At 48.2% G+C, this 15,507-nt stretch overlaps 1 protein-coding gene across 8 annotated transcripts in view; it reads right to left on the bottom strand.

Moving 5' to 3' along the window:
• Ralgps1 (Ral GEF with PH domain and SH3 binding motif 1) overlaps positions 1 to 15,507 on the bottom strand; it is a 297,117-nt gene that overhangs the window by 138,471 nt on the left and 143,139 nt on the right. For 6 of the 8 annotated variants that reach the window (XM_036186564.1, XM_036186562.1, XM_036186565.1 and 3 more), the window contains exons 6-7: positions 7,121 to 7,210; positions 4,602 to 4,694 (exon numbers count right to left, since the gene is read on the bottom strand). In XM_036186564.1, coding sequence (XP_036042457.1) covers positions 4,602 to 4,694; positions 7,121 to 7,210 — 183 coding nt within the window. The remainder of the gene's footprint in view (positions 1 to 4,601; positions 4,695 to 7,120; positions 7,211 to 15,507) is intronic. The other 2 variants (XM_036186566.1, XM_036186569.1) reach the window with 1 other exon arrangement.

The following is a 15,507-nucleotide window of genomic DNA, read 5'->3' as shown; positions in this document are numbered from 1 at the left end:
CTGCCTCACCCAGCTCAACTTCCATCTAGATCAAGGTTCAAAGCCATCTGAGACTGGCAGCCCAGGCTTCCGCCAGCCTCCTCTACCACGTCACAGGGGGAGTTGCCAACAGTGCTTCTAAAGACATAGGGAGCAGCAGCACTTCCTGGACAAGAGTGTCACATCCACACACCTACCAGCCAAGTCACTTTAGGTCTAGGTGAAAGAGCTACCCTCTGTAGTACAGCACTCAGTGACCCTGTCTCACCGGAGGGTCACACCCTACAGACCATGCCCCCGCCTGGCAGTGGTGATCTCCATGCCAAGGACTTCAGCTTTCACTTTGCTGCTGCAAGTGAGTCAAACTCTGGGTTAATTTAGTAGGAAAAAGAGAATCACTCTGGGCATGTGCACAGGGCAAGCAGAACATGCGTGTGGCACATGGAATGTTAATAGGTGACTCCCTGACACTTCACAAATCCCATGGCCCAAATATCTCAGGAATAAACCAGCTTCTTCCAGGATCATTCTGGTCATAAAGGAGATCTTGACAGCTTCCCAGCTGTTCAGGCTAACCCTGGGGGTGCCCTTCCTACCTCTCCTCCCTCAACGTTCTATCCACAGTACCTGCTGGAGCCCTCTCCTCAGAACACACTTTGTAGATCGCTCTGTTCTCTGAGCCCTGCCACACTGAGCACCACTTATCCCCAGACTCTGCCTCACTCACTAGCTGGCCTCTGATTTCTAGTCCTGGTCTCCCTTTCTTTTCTTTTCTTTTCTTTTCTTTTTTTTAAAGATTTATTTATTTCTATTTTATGTGCACTGATGTTTTTGCCTGTATGCATATCTGTGAAGGCGCCAGATCCCCTGGAATTGGAGCTACAGACAGTTGTGAGCTGTCATGTGGGTGCTGGGAACTGAACCTGGGTCCTCTGGAAGAGTAGTCAGTGCTCTTAACCGCTGAGCCATCTCTCTGGCCCCCACCCCCTTGGTCTCCATTTCTAATTTGTTTTCTACACATAAGTAGCAGTGATTAAAGAACCCAAAAAGCAAGAGTCACTAAACAGACTATGTCCATCTCCTGTTCAAAGCCTTTCTGTGCACTTAGAATGGTATTTGGCCTCTCTCCCAGGCTGAGCTAGTCACACTGAATGACGGACCCTTAACAACCCCAAGTTCCTGCTGTATGCTTGGGCACCAACTAATACCATCCCTTCGCCTCTGTAGTCGCTCCTGCTCTCGTCATTCAAAGCCTTGGCATAAAGGGCCTCATTGGGGCACTCCTCATCCTCCTCCATCTACACCTGCTGTAAGTCTGAGTTTACTCCTGTCTCGCTGCTCCTTGCTCACTCTGTGCCTGCCAGGAAGCACATGCTAATTTCTAAGAATGGTATGTGTCTTTCCCAAACAATATGAAAGCCAGGAGCACAAGGCCTGAGCCATGGCCTGGATACATTCGACAGGTATTTGATCTGCAGAATGATTGAGGGCTACAAGGTGATTTCCTGTGTGCTCAGGAATCAGAGTCTGCTGGGACTGCTTCTTGCTTCGGCCTCCCAGATTTGAGGCGGCAGTATTCCAAAGTGGCCCCACCTCTGGAATAAGTCATTCATTGCTTGTGGTTTTCCAGGCTGACCATGACTCCCTGTTTATGGATTCAGCCACCATTTATCCAGATCCTACTGGGCAGGCTTGTCCTCAGTCTTGGTCAGTTCTTCCCATGGACAGGCACACAGGCTACCCTGGCCTAGCTATGGCCTGGCTGACCAGAACTAAAGGCCACCCACACAGTTCAGCCAGGCAGCAGGCTTCCTCCCACACCTAGATGCTGCTGCCTTACTTTCAGGCTTCCCACATACCCAGGGTTTCAGTGTACTCTCAAGGACAATACTCAAGAGGTGGCAAAACATGCTCAGTGGTCCAGCCACGTGCCGTGGGTCAGACACTTTTCAAGCAGTATACAGCCCTACCTGCATGGACCTGACGTCACCACTCCTTCCACCATCACAAGTGCCCACACAGTGGCAACCAGACTATAGGGTCCAGCAGGACCAGGCTATGTCCCACTGGTGTTGTCACTTACCAGCTCTGAGATCTTTGGCCACCCCACCTTCTAGAACCTCAATTTCTTCTTTTGCAAAAACAAGGACCATGAAAGCACCAGATGTGGGGGCTGTTGGAACCCCTTGTTCCTCCCTAACCTAACCTGTGGGCCCATAAAGTCTCAGTGGCCCCAGTTCAAGGGATAGGAGAAGAAGGAAGAAGCAACATTTCTATGAGAAGTCTCCTCACCAGCATCACCAGCAACAGCAGAATGCAATTACAGGCAAGACAGTTAGTTCAGATGAGCGTGTGCTGGGTGACAGCAGAGGGAGAAGGGTGCAGGAGAATGCAGGCAGGGTGGCAGAGCACGCGGCTCTCTGTCACATGCAGTTACAGAGGGTCATCCTTTCCATAGGTCTGGGGACAACGGCTGAGATGGGGAAGGGGATGGGTTTGGGCCTCGCTGTTCACCAATGCTCTGTACCATGGCTGTCCTTGGATTAACAAAGCAGCTGGGCGGCAGGGAGCAGATAGAAAGCGAGGCTAGGTAGTAGCTTTTCTAAGAATGAACCAAGCACTCCCTGCCCCTATGAGCTGGGAATCCCGAGGCTATAACCCACGCAGTGCGCACAGCTTCTCTCCCTGACATTTCGCTTCCCTAGAACCTTGTATTGTCTTCCCACATTCTGTCTGGGCAAGCGGCCTTCTGTAGCCAGGGGAGCAGCCCGGGGCTGCCAGCCCTTAGACAAAGTGGGACGGTTTCTTAGAAAAAGAGATGACTGCTACCCCTAGTCTCCTGATCATTGGCAGGATGGGACTGCAGTTCCTTACATTCTGTCAGCCACACACCCCGAGGTGGCAGAGATAGCAGTCCGGGGTGACTGGCTGGTCAGCACAGACTCCCGCCTGCAGGGCCCAGTCCAGTGAGCCGCACTTGACACACCACTCAGTTCTAATGCTGCTCTGGCCTGACACTGTCCACAGCCCTGGCAGCAGACAGCCTTCTTTGGGTACACTGACGACACTTCACTGCTGAGTCCTGCTTGTCCCCGGGTAGGTCAACTTTCTGTGCAGGACTTGGAAGTAACCTCAGCTACTATCATTTTACTCACGTGTACCTCCCCAAGGAGCTCCACCACCACCACAAGTCACAGCATTGCCACAAGAAGGTCAATGCACACAAGTCGGAGGCTCAGCCCTCCGGGTGCCTGCATGGCTCCCAGCAGCCCAAGAACAGTAACAGCGTCTCCATGATGGAAAAGCCATTTTAAAAAGAATCTCCAAAAACCTTCTGAGAAAAGCCTCACTGCTCAGATGGCCTTAGAATCACAGTGCTGGCAGCAACTGCAGAGACAGTAGCTTCCAAATTTGCTTTGACCTCCAAAACCATGGCTCATCTGCAATTCACCCAGAAACCCCAGATGCAAACAGGCTACTCTGGTGGAGGCTAGGTCATTTGGTTGGCACCTTCACTCCTCTCCTGCAGCTCTGGATAGTCCCTAAGACAACTCGAAGGGGCTCCACAAAGCACTGACAGAAACCCACTACTCCAAGTCAACTGTCCAGAACAGAGATGGGAAGAGAGGCCCAGGCTCTGAATGGCCTATGAACGGAAACCTGGTTCCCAGACTCCAGGCTGGCACTTCTCACAGCACTCTGCTCCAACCAGGTGTCTTGCAGCTGGAAGAAGCAAGGCTCATTTTCTATTGCCTACAACACAATCCTTATGCATCTAAAAGGACCCTGAGCCAGTCAAGTAGGAAAGAGTGTCCAGTCCCAGACTGGCAGAAACAAAGTCAGAAAAGAGACAAAGAAACATGTCTAGCAATTCCATACAGTTCTGACAGTTCTGGGGACATAAACAGGTCTTGAAAGGCCTGGGCTATGCCCCTGTGAGAGATTCTGGACCAGGCAGGCCAGGAGGTAAACACTAATGAGCTATGGAAATAGCAATACTTCTCCCATGTCAGGCACTGTGCCAGCTAAGGAGGATAAAGAGGTCTGAGATATTTTTAAAGTATTTTTACAGCAGAAAATCTTTCCTACAGACTCAATTATATAACTATCAGACTCCACCTCTGAGCCTCAGGATTTAAAAAAAAAAGAGGAAGCAAAAGGAAAGAAATCATTTTTTCCTACATAAGGGTCACAGGTCTCTTCAGAGAACTCTGAGCTATAAGACAGTGACCCAGGGCAGCTGCAGGTCATCAATCCCCAAACCTTCTCAAGGGCAATTTGGAGCCTGCCAAAAAAAACCAAAAAACAAAAAAAACTGGCCAAGCCAAGGGCAGAAGTCACATGCTGAGCCCAGTCAGCACAGATGATGTTGACAGGTCCAGGAAGATCTGTTGAGGGCTTCCAAACCCAGCCACACGAGCACACTCCCCAGTCCCTGGAACCCAAGTGAGGCTGGGGTCCCTGAGGCTGTGGGGATGCCCAGAGAATCTCCTTAGTTCCCAGTGACTGTCTTTAATAAAGCACACACTCAGTGAGAGAAGCCCAGGGCTTAAGACACATAGACACTCAGCAAGTACAGAATGGCCAAAATCAAAAGGTCAGACTGAGGGACGTTAACTTACAGCCCAGGTTTTTGTCAGCCTGAAGATGGGAGCACTTTGTAATGCTGATACCACAGACATGAGAGAATGAAGGTTGTTGAGTTCTAGAAGTTTCTGGGGAAACAAAAAGATATGGAATATATTATTTTGCTGCCATAGACAACAGAACGAAAACATGCTTAAGTGTTGCCAAATGTTGTCATATTTATGAAATTCAGTTACACTTAAAATATCTCACATAGACAACATAGTTCTAGGAAGTTCATAGGAAACATATGCTCTTTCCCTCCCATTTTTCCAGAAGGTAAGTCTCCATCTAAAAAACACTTGCCAATTTTCATAATCTGACTTGTTTGACTGCTGGACAGAAGGAAGGCCTGAGACTGGCTAATCCCTTTATGTCTTTATAGCTGACCCTGAACAGGCTTCTGTGCGAAGACCCCAGTGTGCCGGCTGCATTGGCAGCTCACACAGCAGTTACCTTAACCCTGGATGGGAAAGAGGCCAGGGAGGATGTCACCAGTCTGTGTGACGGCGCTCAGCTGGGACTGTGAGCCTTTGAGCCAGATCCCAAGTGAGTGAGGACACACGGTGTCACTTCAGTCTCTCAGCAGCTCTGGGCCACAGAGGGCCACGGGAAGAGACAGTGAGTCAGGGCAGGAAACTAGCTGTCTTGTTTTTCATGCTGAGGCGTCCTTGTTAATGGATGGGTCCTGTTTCTCACTCCTAGTGGGCAGTGAAGCCTGGCTTAGCAACAAGACCCTATGGACACAATTCAGCTCCTCCTCCTTGTGGTCCTGTGGCACACTATCCAGGCCTTCTGCATTCCAGTGTCCCCAGAGTTAAAGTCAGGGTGGTGACCATGGCGTCTGGCCACCTGAGGCGAACATGTCAACTGCCCAGCTGGGCAGGTCTCTGTCTTCTCTATCTGGAAGGCTCATCCCCACTCTCTCACTAACTGTCTTGGGTACCTTCAGCCTCAGGTAGCCCTTCCCTACCAGGCCTTTTCTAATCATGTTCTCAAATACCTGTGTTCCCATGTGTGTCCTGTGAGAGCATAGATGAAGTGTTATCGACCATCCCAGACCTGTACCTTGCACAAAGCCTAGCACGGGTAGGCAAGATAAATAAATCAATAAAAGCCTTTGGGTCTGATCCTACAGCTCTGCTCCTACTTGGAAACAGGGCCCTGACCACACAAACTTAGTGTTTCATTTCAGACATCTTGTAACATTCTGATTATTTCCTATGTGTAAGAACAGATGCTCCCGGGGAGATTTCAGCTGCACATCTGAATTGCTGTGCCTGGCACAGACTTTCCTTCCAGTAGCAAGGCCTCTCGGGGATTATCTAACCTGTCCCTTTCTCTTTTAGAGACTGGAAAACCAATGCTCAGGGAGAGAGGGGGGCTACCAAAGACACACATTGTGCACAGCCAACATGATAATCCTCAGTAAGGGAGAGGGCAGAGATTAAGGGGGGTCATTTTGGGCTCCTTGGGTGGGGACTATGCTCATTTCCAAACAGAAGCCCTACAAGGACTGAAGCATGCCCAGCATCCTCTTCTGACCCACCCTCAAGCAGAACAAAACCCAGCATCAATCCCAAGTGTTTCTGAAGAATCCACAGGACAGTGACTCTGCCCCTGACAGAGTTAGAGACTGCTTAAACTTCTGGGGATGGGAGGCGCAGCAGCCCCACTGAGGGTGCATATGGCTGTGAGTCCTGCTCTGCTGGCTGGCTGGAGCCCTCAGCATGGACACCCATCTTTCCTCACCACTCCTTCCTGCTGTACAAATGGAACAACAGCCTTTAGTAATGAATTCAATCACACTGGCACAGCCTGGCACCGGAGGGCCTTGAGTCTAGGCAGCTTTGCTCTAGGATCATGGTGGGAGGACAACAGATGTGCACCTGAAGGAAGCCATGAACCAGGTAGAACAATGCTGCCAAGGAGAGTCTGGCAGGCCCAGGAAGTGGGAGCAAGGGACTGCTAGTAAGCTTGACGGTGGTCCAGCAAAGTCACAGCATGGCACAGCCTGACAGGCAGAGATGAGAAGACAGGAGGGAAGCTGGAGCCTGACAAGCAGCATAGACAGAGCCTAACAGAGGCGTGCAGGATCAACTAGTCCAGGCCTTCGCTCAGAGTGGGTGTGAGGGACCCTGTTGATACAACTGTGCAGGACATGATGAGATCAAAGGCACTGGGGCTAACTCCAACCTGTCAGCCCCTAGCACTAGCAAAACCCAAAGGAGAATGGATGGAGTCCAGGGACACCCTGGGCCACATGCAGAGAATGAAGTTCAAGTAAGGGCAATAATTGGCCATAGAATTAGGAGATGGGAAGGGGGCATATTTTTCAGGCTCACACAAAGTGTGAGCAGCCAGGCGGATCTCACAACTGGCTCTGCCTGGAGAGGTCCAGGCATAGCCTTCCACCTGTGGTGGGGACCCCTGTCCCCATGTCTAGCAGGCCCAAGGCAAAACACCTGCCAAAGTTCTGAGGAAACACATTTTGAGAAATAAACAAACAGCTTACCTTGGCTATTTTCACAAAATGGCTCAGGATTTCTGCCCTTATTTTTAAAGTCTGTGCTGTTAGAATTTCTCGTACGACCCAAAAACTGACCTGTAGAGTCAAACACACACACACATACACACACACACACCAGAGAAGTGGTTAAAAGCCAGGCTGCTCAGATCACCCTTTGCCCACCATCACTGCAGGATTTCCATGAGGTTAGGCAGCTTTGAGAACATGGCCTAGGGTCACATGAAGGGGACAGTTCCTTGTGGCACCCAAGCCCAGATGGGCCCCGTGTCTGCCCTGCCTCCTCTAGCATACACAATGCAGAGAAGAGGAACAGACACTGTCCTTATCATGCAGAGCAGTACTGGGCCCCACTACACATGCCAATGTCTCTGCAGGTGCCTCAGGGAGGGTCCAGGTGTGGGGAGAAGATGGGTGATAGAGTGGACAGACAGATGGAATATGGACAGAAGTTCAAAGAGAAGTGTCTACTGACCACACCTTCTATAAGTCCACACTCCCAGCCACGTCCAACACAAGGAGGATTTTCTGATGTTTGCTGTCATACTTCACTTTCTAGAAGAGGCTTGCCAATAATACAAGATGTAGAATCCGACTAGGCCTGAGGGGCATGAATCTTCTGGAGTGGCATGGGCCAGCCATGAAGGTAGCTTTAGTGGAGAACTGTATTCATGCAAGGCCTCTCTCTCACTTACACCAACAACCTCCTGGGCCCTGAGTCTGTTGGTGGCAACAGGAAGGTTGTCTATCAACATGAGGCTCACTCAGCACAAGGAGACACGGGAAGCAGCCAGCCAAAGAATGCTAGGGGGTGCTTAGTGCTTCTCACTGTGTCTCATGAGCATCAGGACAGAATGGCGGAGAGATGACGCACAGATAACACAGTCATGTGCACAGGGGGAAAGAAAGGGAGATGTGGAAACCACTCACTTGACAAGGAAAGAGACATTGAAGGACAGCCTGAAGTTAACAAAGCAAGCTTGCTGTACAAGAACACACCTTCTCCTGACTAAAATACTGTTGCTCCACAAACAGAAAACAAGAGACACCGAGAGTGAGCAATTGGCCATGCTGTTAAGCAAGAGTGTCACAGAAATAGTGCGTCAGTGTAATAAGCCATGGCTGCCTGCAGGTCACGCCTGTGTTTCCATAGAATCATTTTTTCCAGAGACTTGTCAAAATGAAGTTCAGACTCAAATGTTTACCAGTTGCTTCTGGAAGACAGTTATTCTGGGCACCAAACAGAAGCTTGCAAAGCGTATATTTAATATGTGCACTTTCTATGCCACATAATCACAAATGTGGTGCACCATATGTATAATTCAACAGATTCTCGTGTGCCAAAACCTCACACATTCTCCTGGCATGGTTCCAGAAGGGGCAGAGCTGATGAGGGACCTGCACACTCAGTGTGTGGAGGCGCTGGGGCAACAGTCAGTTCAACAGAGTTGCATGAAACCCTACTGTGTGCAGGGTCCAGGCACTGTAAGTCCATATCTGGCCTAGCAGAAGAAACCAAAGGAGGCAGACCCCTCCAAAGAATCGGGACTGGGGCCTGGGGGTTTAGCTCAGTGGTAGAGCGCTTGCCTAGCAAGCACAAGGCCTTGGGTTCAGTCCTCAGCTCTGGGGATAAAAAAACAAGCTGGGACTGGAAGGTAGCTGTAGTGATGGCTGCAGCTCAGAGCATAGAGACTGCAGTGTGGGGGTCCACAGATGGGAGGCAGCTTACTCAGTAAGGCAGGACTGAAGTGTCATGTATGCCATGACTCAGAACAGTTAAGTGGCTGATGGGGTTAGAGGAAGGCTCTGAGTGGGGTGACAAAGGGAACCCCTGTCAAGCAATGGCGCCCACTAGAACTCAGAGGCAGTGGTCTGTGAGAGGTGGGCCTGGAGAGGGCTGCAGTGATGGAGATGCAGATGGGGGCAGGCAAGAAGGACATGCAGGTGTACAAGTGCACAGTCTTGTCATCTCTAACTAGAAAATTTAACAGATGAAGAAAGCAAAGATAAGCACAAAAGACAGAGGTCATTTGCAAGCTCAGATCCACAAACCAACAATAACAAACTATGATTTGTGCCTTTTTTTTTTTTTAATCGTACCTAGCATCCATAGCTGGCTTTAATTAAAACTGGTAAATTTTTTTTTTCCTTTGGTTTTTTAAGACAGGGTTTCTCTGGGTAGCTTTGCACCTTTCCTGGAACTCACTCTGTAGCCCAGGCTGGCCTCGAACTCACAGAGATCCACCTGCCTCTGCCTCCCGAGTGCTGGGATTAAAGGCATGCGCCACCACGGCCTGGCTTAAAATAAAACTGGTAAATTTTAAGTATATATCCCAAGCAGTTTTAGAAACAGTAAGTATTTACATAAGATTTTTCCAGCATGCAAGAATTTTGTCACCAACATGTTTACCACTCACTTGACTGTGGGGTCACTTCTAGGGCTCTGTTGTAATAAACAAGACCATGGTGAACATCTTCAGACACATGTTTCTGTAGATGTTTTATTAAGGTCCTAGGTGAAGTCCTCTTGGACGGATGTATAAAGAACCAAGGGTCTGCTGCTAAGTTTAAATGTACCTGTGTTCTCAAACAGGACTCTAATCTATCACAATCACTGTTCTTCACTTGCATAGTTTACCAATGGGAGCTTGCTATATGCTCTGCCCTTCCCTCATGTCCATCTAGGTAGCTGTTTTCTGGTTTTTAGTTGGCATGTTTTTTTTGTTCTATCTCCCTCCCCCCACCCCCTGCCCATGCCTCAACCTCCTGAGTTCTGGGATTAGAGGTATGCACCACCATACCTGGTTTATATAGGACCAGGACTGAACTCAGGGCTTTTCTGCATGCTAGATAAACACTCAACTGAGCTGCAACCCTAGCCCTGTTCCCAATATTTATAAGCCATGTGTCCACCTGCCTGCTTGGGGCCTTGACTCATCTCTCCATCGTGACATACGCCCTCTTCCTACTACTGTTTGAGAAAAGCTTTTATGTACTGAGGAGCAGAGAGAAGAAGCATATTTGTACACTGATTTGGGAAGTAGAAATAATATTTTGAAGAACAACTTGAGTATGCCCATCTACATATTTAAGGTATATTCTCTTTTAAAAGATTTATCCTATAAAATACAGTATTTTGTGAACATTTGTTTATTTTATTTTTTAGTTTTTCAAGACAGGATTTCTCCACGTAGCCCAGCTGTCTTGGAACTCACTTTGTAGACCAGAACTCAGAGAGATCCACCTGCATCTGCCTCCTGAATACTGACTGGGATTAAAGATGTGTGCCACCACAGGCCAGGTTTGTGAGCATTTATAAAGAAGATAAAATTAAAAGCCTATCAACGAGGTGCCAGTCCATGGCCTTTGATCCCTCTGTCTATCACACTTTGGAAAGACATTGCTATGTTTGCCCACTCTTCCTGAATAGAGCTATGCTTAAGCACTTACCACTATTTCTGAATGGGGCTATGCCCACTCACTGTTCCAGAATAGGGCTGTGCTCGCTCTCTCTTCCGAATGGAGCTATGCTCCACCTTCCTGAGGACAAGCAACTGCATGCACTGAGAGCCTACTGTATGTAACACACATCTATTCTCACTATTTATGTAGTTGATCACTTATTTATAGCAGCATGGTCTTGTGGACACTTAAAGAAACTGATTTGTAGCCCAATGCTGTTTTATTTACCTTGTGGCTCCAACTGTTCTGACTTTACCCACTCATCCCTAGCATTCAGTTGGCCCTGCACCCTCTGATATACCCCAACTGTGTTTTGGTTTGTTGGTCTGTATGATTCCTCTCTTTCTGGTGCTATATATGCTACAGGCCCATCATGTATGTTCCTTGCCCAATCCTAAGGAACGCTGGTTCCATTTATTAGATGATACTATCAGAAACCAAGATTAGTTCTGAGATTAGCTTGTTGATAATGGACTACTGATGCTTCTCAACCTCCTCAATTAAAGAGCAAGGGAGAGAGAGTGTGTGTGTATGCTCCTGCACATGCACACATGTGTATGTGAGTGTGCAAACCTGTGTGTGCATGTGAATATGTGAGTATATTTTTATGTACACATGCATGCCTGCATGTGCATGTGTATGCATAAGCATGTATGAGTGTGTGTGCACAGCATATGGGCTGTGAGTGTTCCTATGCATGTACACAACTGTGTGCATGCATGTTTGTGTGTTTGAGTGTATTTGTGTGTGCATGTTTGTGTGAGTGTGCTTGTATGTGCATGCATGTACTACCCATGTACACACTCACAGCTATGTTTCTCTATATAAGCATCTTTAAAATTCACATTAATTCATACTGTTATCCCCAACTCTATGCTATTAGCACATGTATTCTAGCTTTTCTGTAATTTCCCATTCCACCAGAGAGAAACCAGTTCCCAGGAACTACCATCCACACCTCAGCTATCCAGTGCCAGCACACATCCGTCGGCACTATTCATAACTGTTAACCAGTATGAAGAGCACTTGTAGAAAGGACACAGTGCTCTTATGTAGTTCCATCTTTAGAATTATGCCCCACATGACTCCAGAGTTAACTCAGAACAGCAACTTCCCCCTTGCCCTCCAAAAAGAAGTGACTTCCCAACTGTGGAAGTATGTGCAAAGCTGTGTGTCCACTATTCTTTTCTTCTGCATCTGTTCTAGGGGCCTTCCATCTTCAAGTTGAAGTTTCTAGTTTGTGTGTCTTGAGGTCTTGGTGCTATAATGCTCTGTGGGTTTCCAGAAAGACACTGTCATGTTGCCCTATATAGAACTGTCACCTCTTAAAAATACAAATTTGGGCTAGAGGTGTGGTTCACTGGTAAAGCAAGGAACAAAATCTGAGTTCAGTTCCTGGAACACACACCCCACATACACACACAAACAAAAATCAATCAAACAAACAAACAAAAACCTGTCAACAGCAACTCCCTTATACTCCACCCGCTGGGGCCTCTGTCCTTCTCAATCACCTAACAACTACTGATCTCCTCTCTACAGTTTTACCTTTTCCAGAATGTCACGTAAAGAAAAGAAAGAGAAAGGGAAGCAGCGGCAGTCCTCTACACTAGCTTTCACCTGAAATACACACTGAAGAGTCCCTGTGTCTATGTGACTCCACTTTTCAAGTAAATACTATGCCATGTGTTTACCCATGCCCTGCTGAAGACATCTTGGCTCCTTCATCTTTGACAACTATTAGCAGCTGCCATCAACACTGCTGTACTAGTGTGTGTGTGTGTGTGTGTGTGTGTGTGTGTGTGTGTGTGTGTGTGTAAGTTTTGAGCCTCTGAGTCAGTGCATGCGGGTCACTGCTAACCACATCTGTGCCGTCCTGCATCCCCAACACTGAATGAGTTGTACTGCCCCCAGGTCCTCAGTAGTTCCGCTGTGCTTCAGATGCATTGAGAGCTGTGGTTGTTCTATGCCCCTGGTGATGAAGCACACCGCCCATCTTCTCATGGTGATGCATCTGGGCTGCTAAGGAATCCTCAAAGCAGATTGTTTCAGACAAGTGCTTTACAACAAGGCTCCCAGTCGGTGTTTATTCATTCTCTTAACTGTGTCTTTTGCACAATGGAAAAATCTTAGTCTTAATAAATTCCCAATTCACTAATTTTTTTTCTTTCACAGATTGTCTTTTGGTCTCTAACAGCTCATCATCAAACCCAAAGGCATAGACATTCCCTGCCTATGTCTTCTTCTCAAACTTTACAACTGAGTGTCTGACCTATTTTGAGTTAATTATTATGAAAGACTTAGAGTCTATATGTAAAATTCATTTACACACACACACACACACACAGTGCTCTTCAGTTGTCCCAGCCAGTCCCACTGACCTAGGTATCCCCGCTCTTCTGACAACAGTGAATCTGTAACTCTTTCTTTTTCCCAGCATTGCATGGTCGTTCTGCACAACCTTTGGAACGAGTCTGGTGGGTCTCACAAGCAGCACTGAACCTAAATGTCAAGTGGAGAACTGATATCATATGACACTGGGTCTTTTCATCCATGGGGACGGAGCCTGTCCCGGTTTCCCAGCATCCACTCTTGACTGCTTACATCAGTGCTTTGTAGGTTTCAACACATAAACCACGCTGTGTCAGAATACACACCTAAGTCTTGTTGGGTCCTGGTGTTACTGCAAACAGTGCTCTCAACCTTCACACCCCAATTCCTCATTGCTAGTACTACAAAAGCTGCCCCTTTCCATTCAGTGAGTGACCTTGTGTCCCCTGCCTGTGCATTAGTGCCAGGAGAGTTTGTAAAGATGACTTCTTAGGAATCTTCTCCAGACAGCCATGTCAACTATGAATAAAAAGACTTCAATTTCTTTCTCTCTTGTTTGATTGTCTTTTTTGGTCCTGTCTTATTACACTAGACAGGACCAGCGTGAGAGCCAGCCTCATCTAACGCCCAGTGCCTTACTATTCAGGGTGAGAGCCAGCCTCATCTAACGCCCAGTGCCTTACTATTCAGGGTGAGAGCCAGCCTCATCTAACGCCCAGTGCCTTACTATTCAGGGTGAGAGCCAGCCTCATCTAACGCCCAGTGCCTTACTATTCAGGATCGTCTGGGCTTACCGTCACTGTGGATTTCTCTAGAAAGTCAAAGAAGTCTCCCTTTCTGACTCAATTATTTTCTTTTTAATCATGGATAAATGTTGGATTTTATATGCTTTTTTTTTCTTATTTTGCCTGTTAATATAGTGCTTACCCTAAATTTTTGAAACGTTGAAAAGGCCATTTAGTCAAGGAGCTAATAAGCTTTTCTACAAATAGACTAGTCTTTTATACACACAAACTATCGTTAATGTAACTTACTGTTTGGTGGTGCAGCTAGCCCGTGGGTTGGCTGAGGTGCACTAAGACATCCCTTGGGAAATGCCGCAGGAGGGTCACAGACGACCAGAGAAGTGACGGTGAATGTCAACAACTCTACTCACTCAGTCACCCACCAATGACAGCAAGGCAAAAGCAAATGGGGGAGGGAAAGAAGAGTGGGCTGGGGGACGGCACTGTGGTGACAATGCCAGCTGTGTGGGCAAGAGGACCTGAGTTCAAGGCCTCTAGCACCCATATAAAAAGCCAGGAGTAGCTGTGAGGAGCTGAGACAGGGGATTGCTGGGACTTACTGACCAGTCTAGTTGGTAAGTTTCAGCCAGTGAAAGATCTGGTCTCAAGTGGGTGGGAGAGAGAAAGGAAGAGGTGACTTCACCTTCTGGCCTCCACATGTGCACGCACACATGGACCACTGTCTTCCTCTTGTCGCCAAGTCCTCCCTCCCTCCTTAAGCAGCTCCGACATCCCTGCAAATGAACATGGCCTCACATCCCTTCACCACTCTGGCTGCAGCAGCCATCACCCCAGCCCATCTGTCACCTCCTTCCCCACTGCCCAAGGCTGTCCAACTGCAAAACATCCTGTGCTCTCGCCACAGATCCCAACCTCAAGTCTACACTACAAGTCCATATTCTCCCCTTTCCTTGCTCCATCCCCTGGAGCCCGAAGCCCTTTCTCCTCTTAGGCAGATTGTTCTTGTAATTTGTCACTCACTCTAACCCCTTCTTTGCTTAAAGTCCTCTTGCCCCTCCCCCAGTCCTTCCAGAAACCCTGCTGGGCTAGCCTGTGTGCATGGATAGACTGCCCACCTGTCCTCCATGCTCCCATCTGCAGGCTCAAGGGCAACCAGAGGTACTTTAGGTACTGCACGCTCTCACCTGGGCCACTGTCTGTGCTTAGAACTTGCTCATAGCCTCACATGGTCAGTAAGCTTCCCACCGGACAAAGAAAAGCCACAGGCCTTGTACTATACCTATAGGCTGCTTGCAGATGTGGCTCCCTTATGACAGCATCCTGTACCATGAGACATCCCAAGACTTCCTTTCCTACCTCCTCTAGGCCTTTGCTACATATCCCCTACCTCTTCTTACCTCTGGCTTTCCCTGGCCTCTTCCACCTCTATTCAGCACAAGCATCCTCAAGGGTTTGCCCACTTGAAAGAAGAAAAGCACAACCACCTTCCTGGACTTCACTGTCCTCTCTCCTCCCTCCTCCCTCCATCTTTGGAGCTGCTGTGGCAGCATCACCTACACCTGCTCCCTCACTCCTGAAGTGCACTTCCAGATTCTGCCCTTCTCGAGTGTTCTTCCTACTCCTAGATGTCCTCACCCAACCTCATGTGGAAACCTCATCCTCCGCCCATGACGAATGTCAGCAGTCCTCGGTTCTTGGTCTCTCTTCTCCAGCTCCCCCTTGAACACACTGCTGGCCCTGACGCACACTCTGAAGCCTCAGCCCCTCGCTTCTGCTTTACCTTCCTCTTAACCAGGTACTTTTAGCCATAGCACCTTTTTTCTGAAGCTAATGAAT

Source organism: Onychomys torridus, chromosome 4 (assembly GCF_903995425.1).
Source record: "Onychomys torridus chromosome 4, mOncTor1.1, whole genome shotgun sequence".
Lineage (NCBI taxonomy): Eukaryota > Metazoa > Chordata > Mammalia > Rodentia > Cricetidae > Onychomys > Onychomys torridus.
This window is presented reverse-complemented; position numbering and strand designations above follow the sequence as displayed.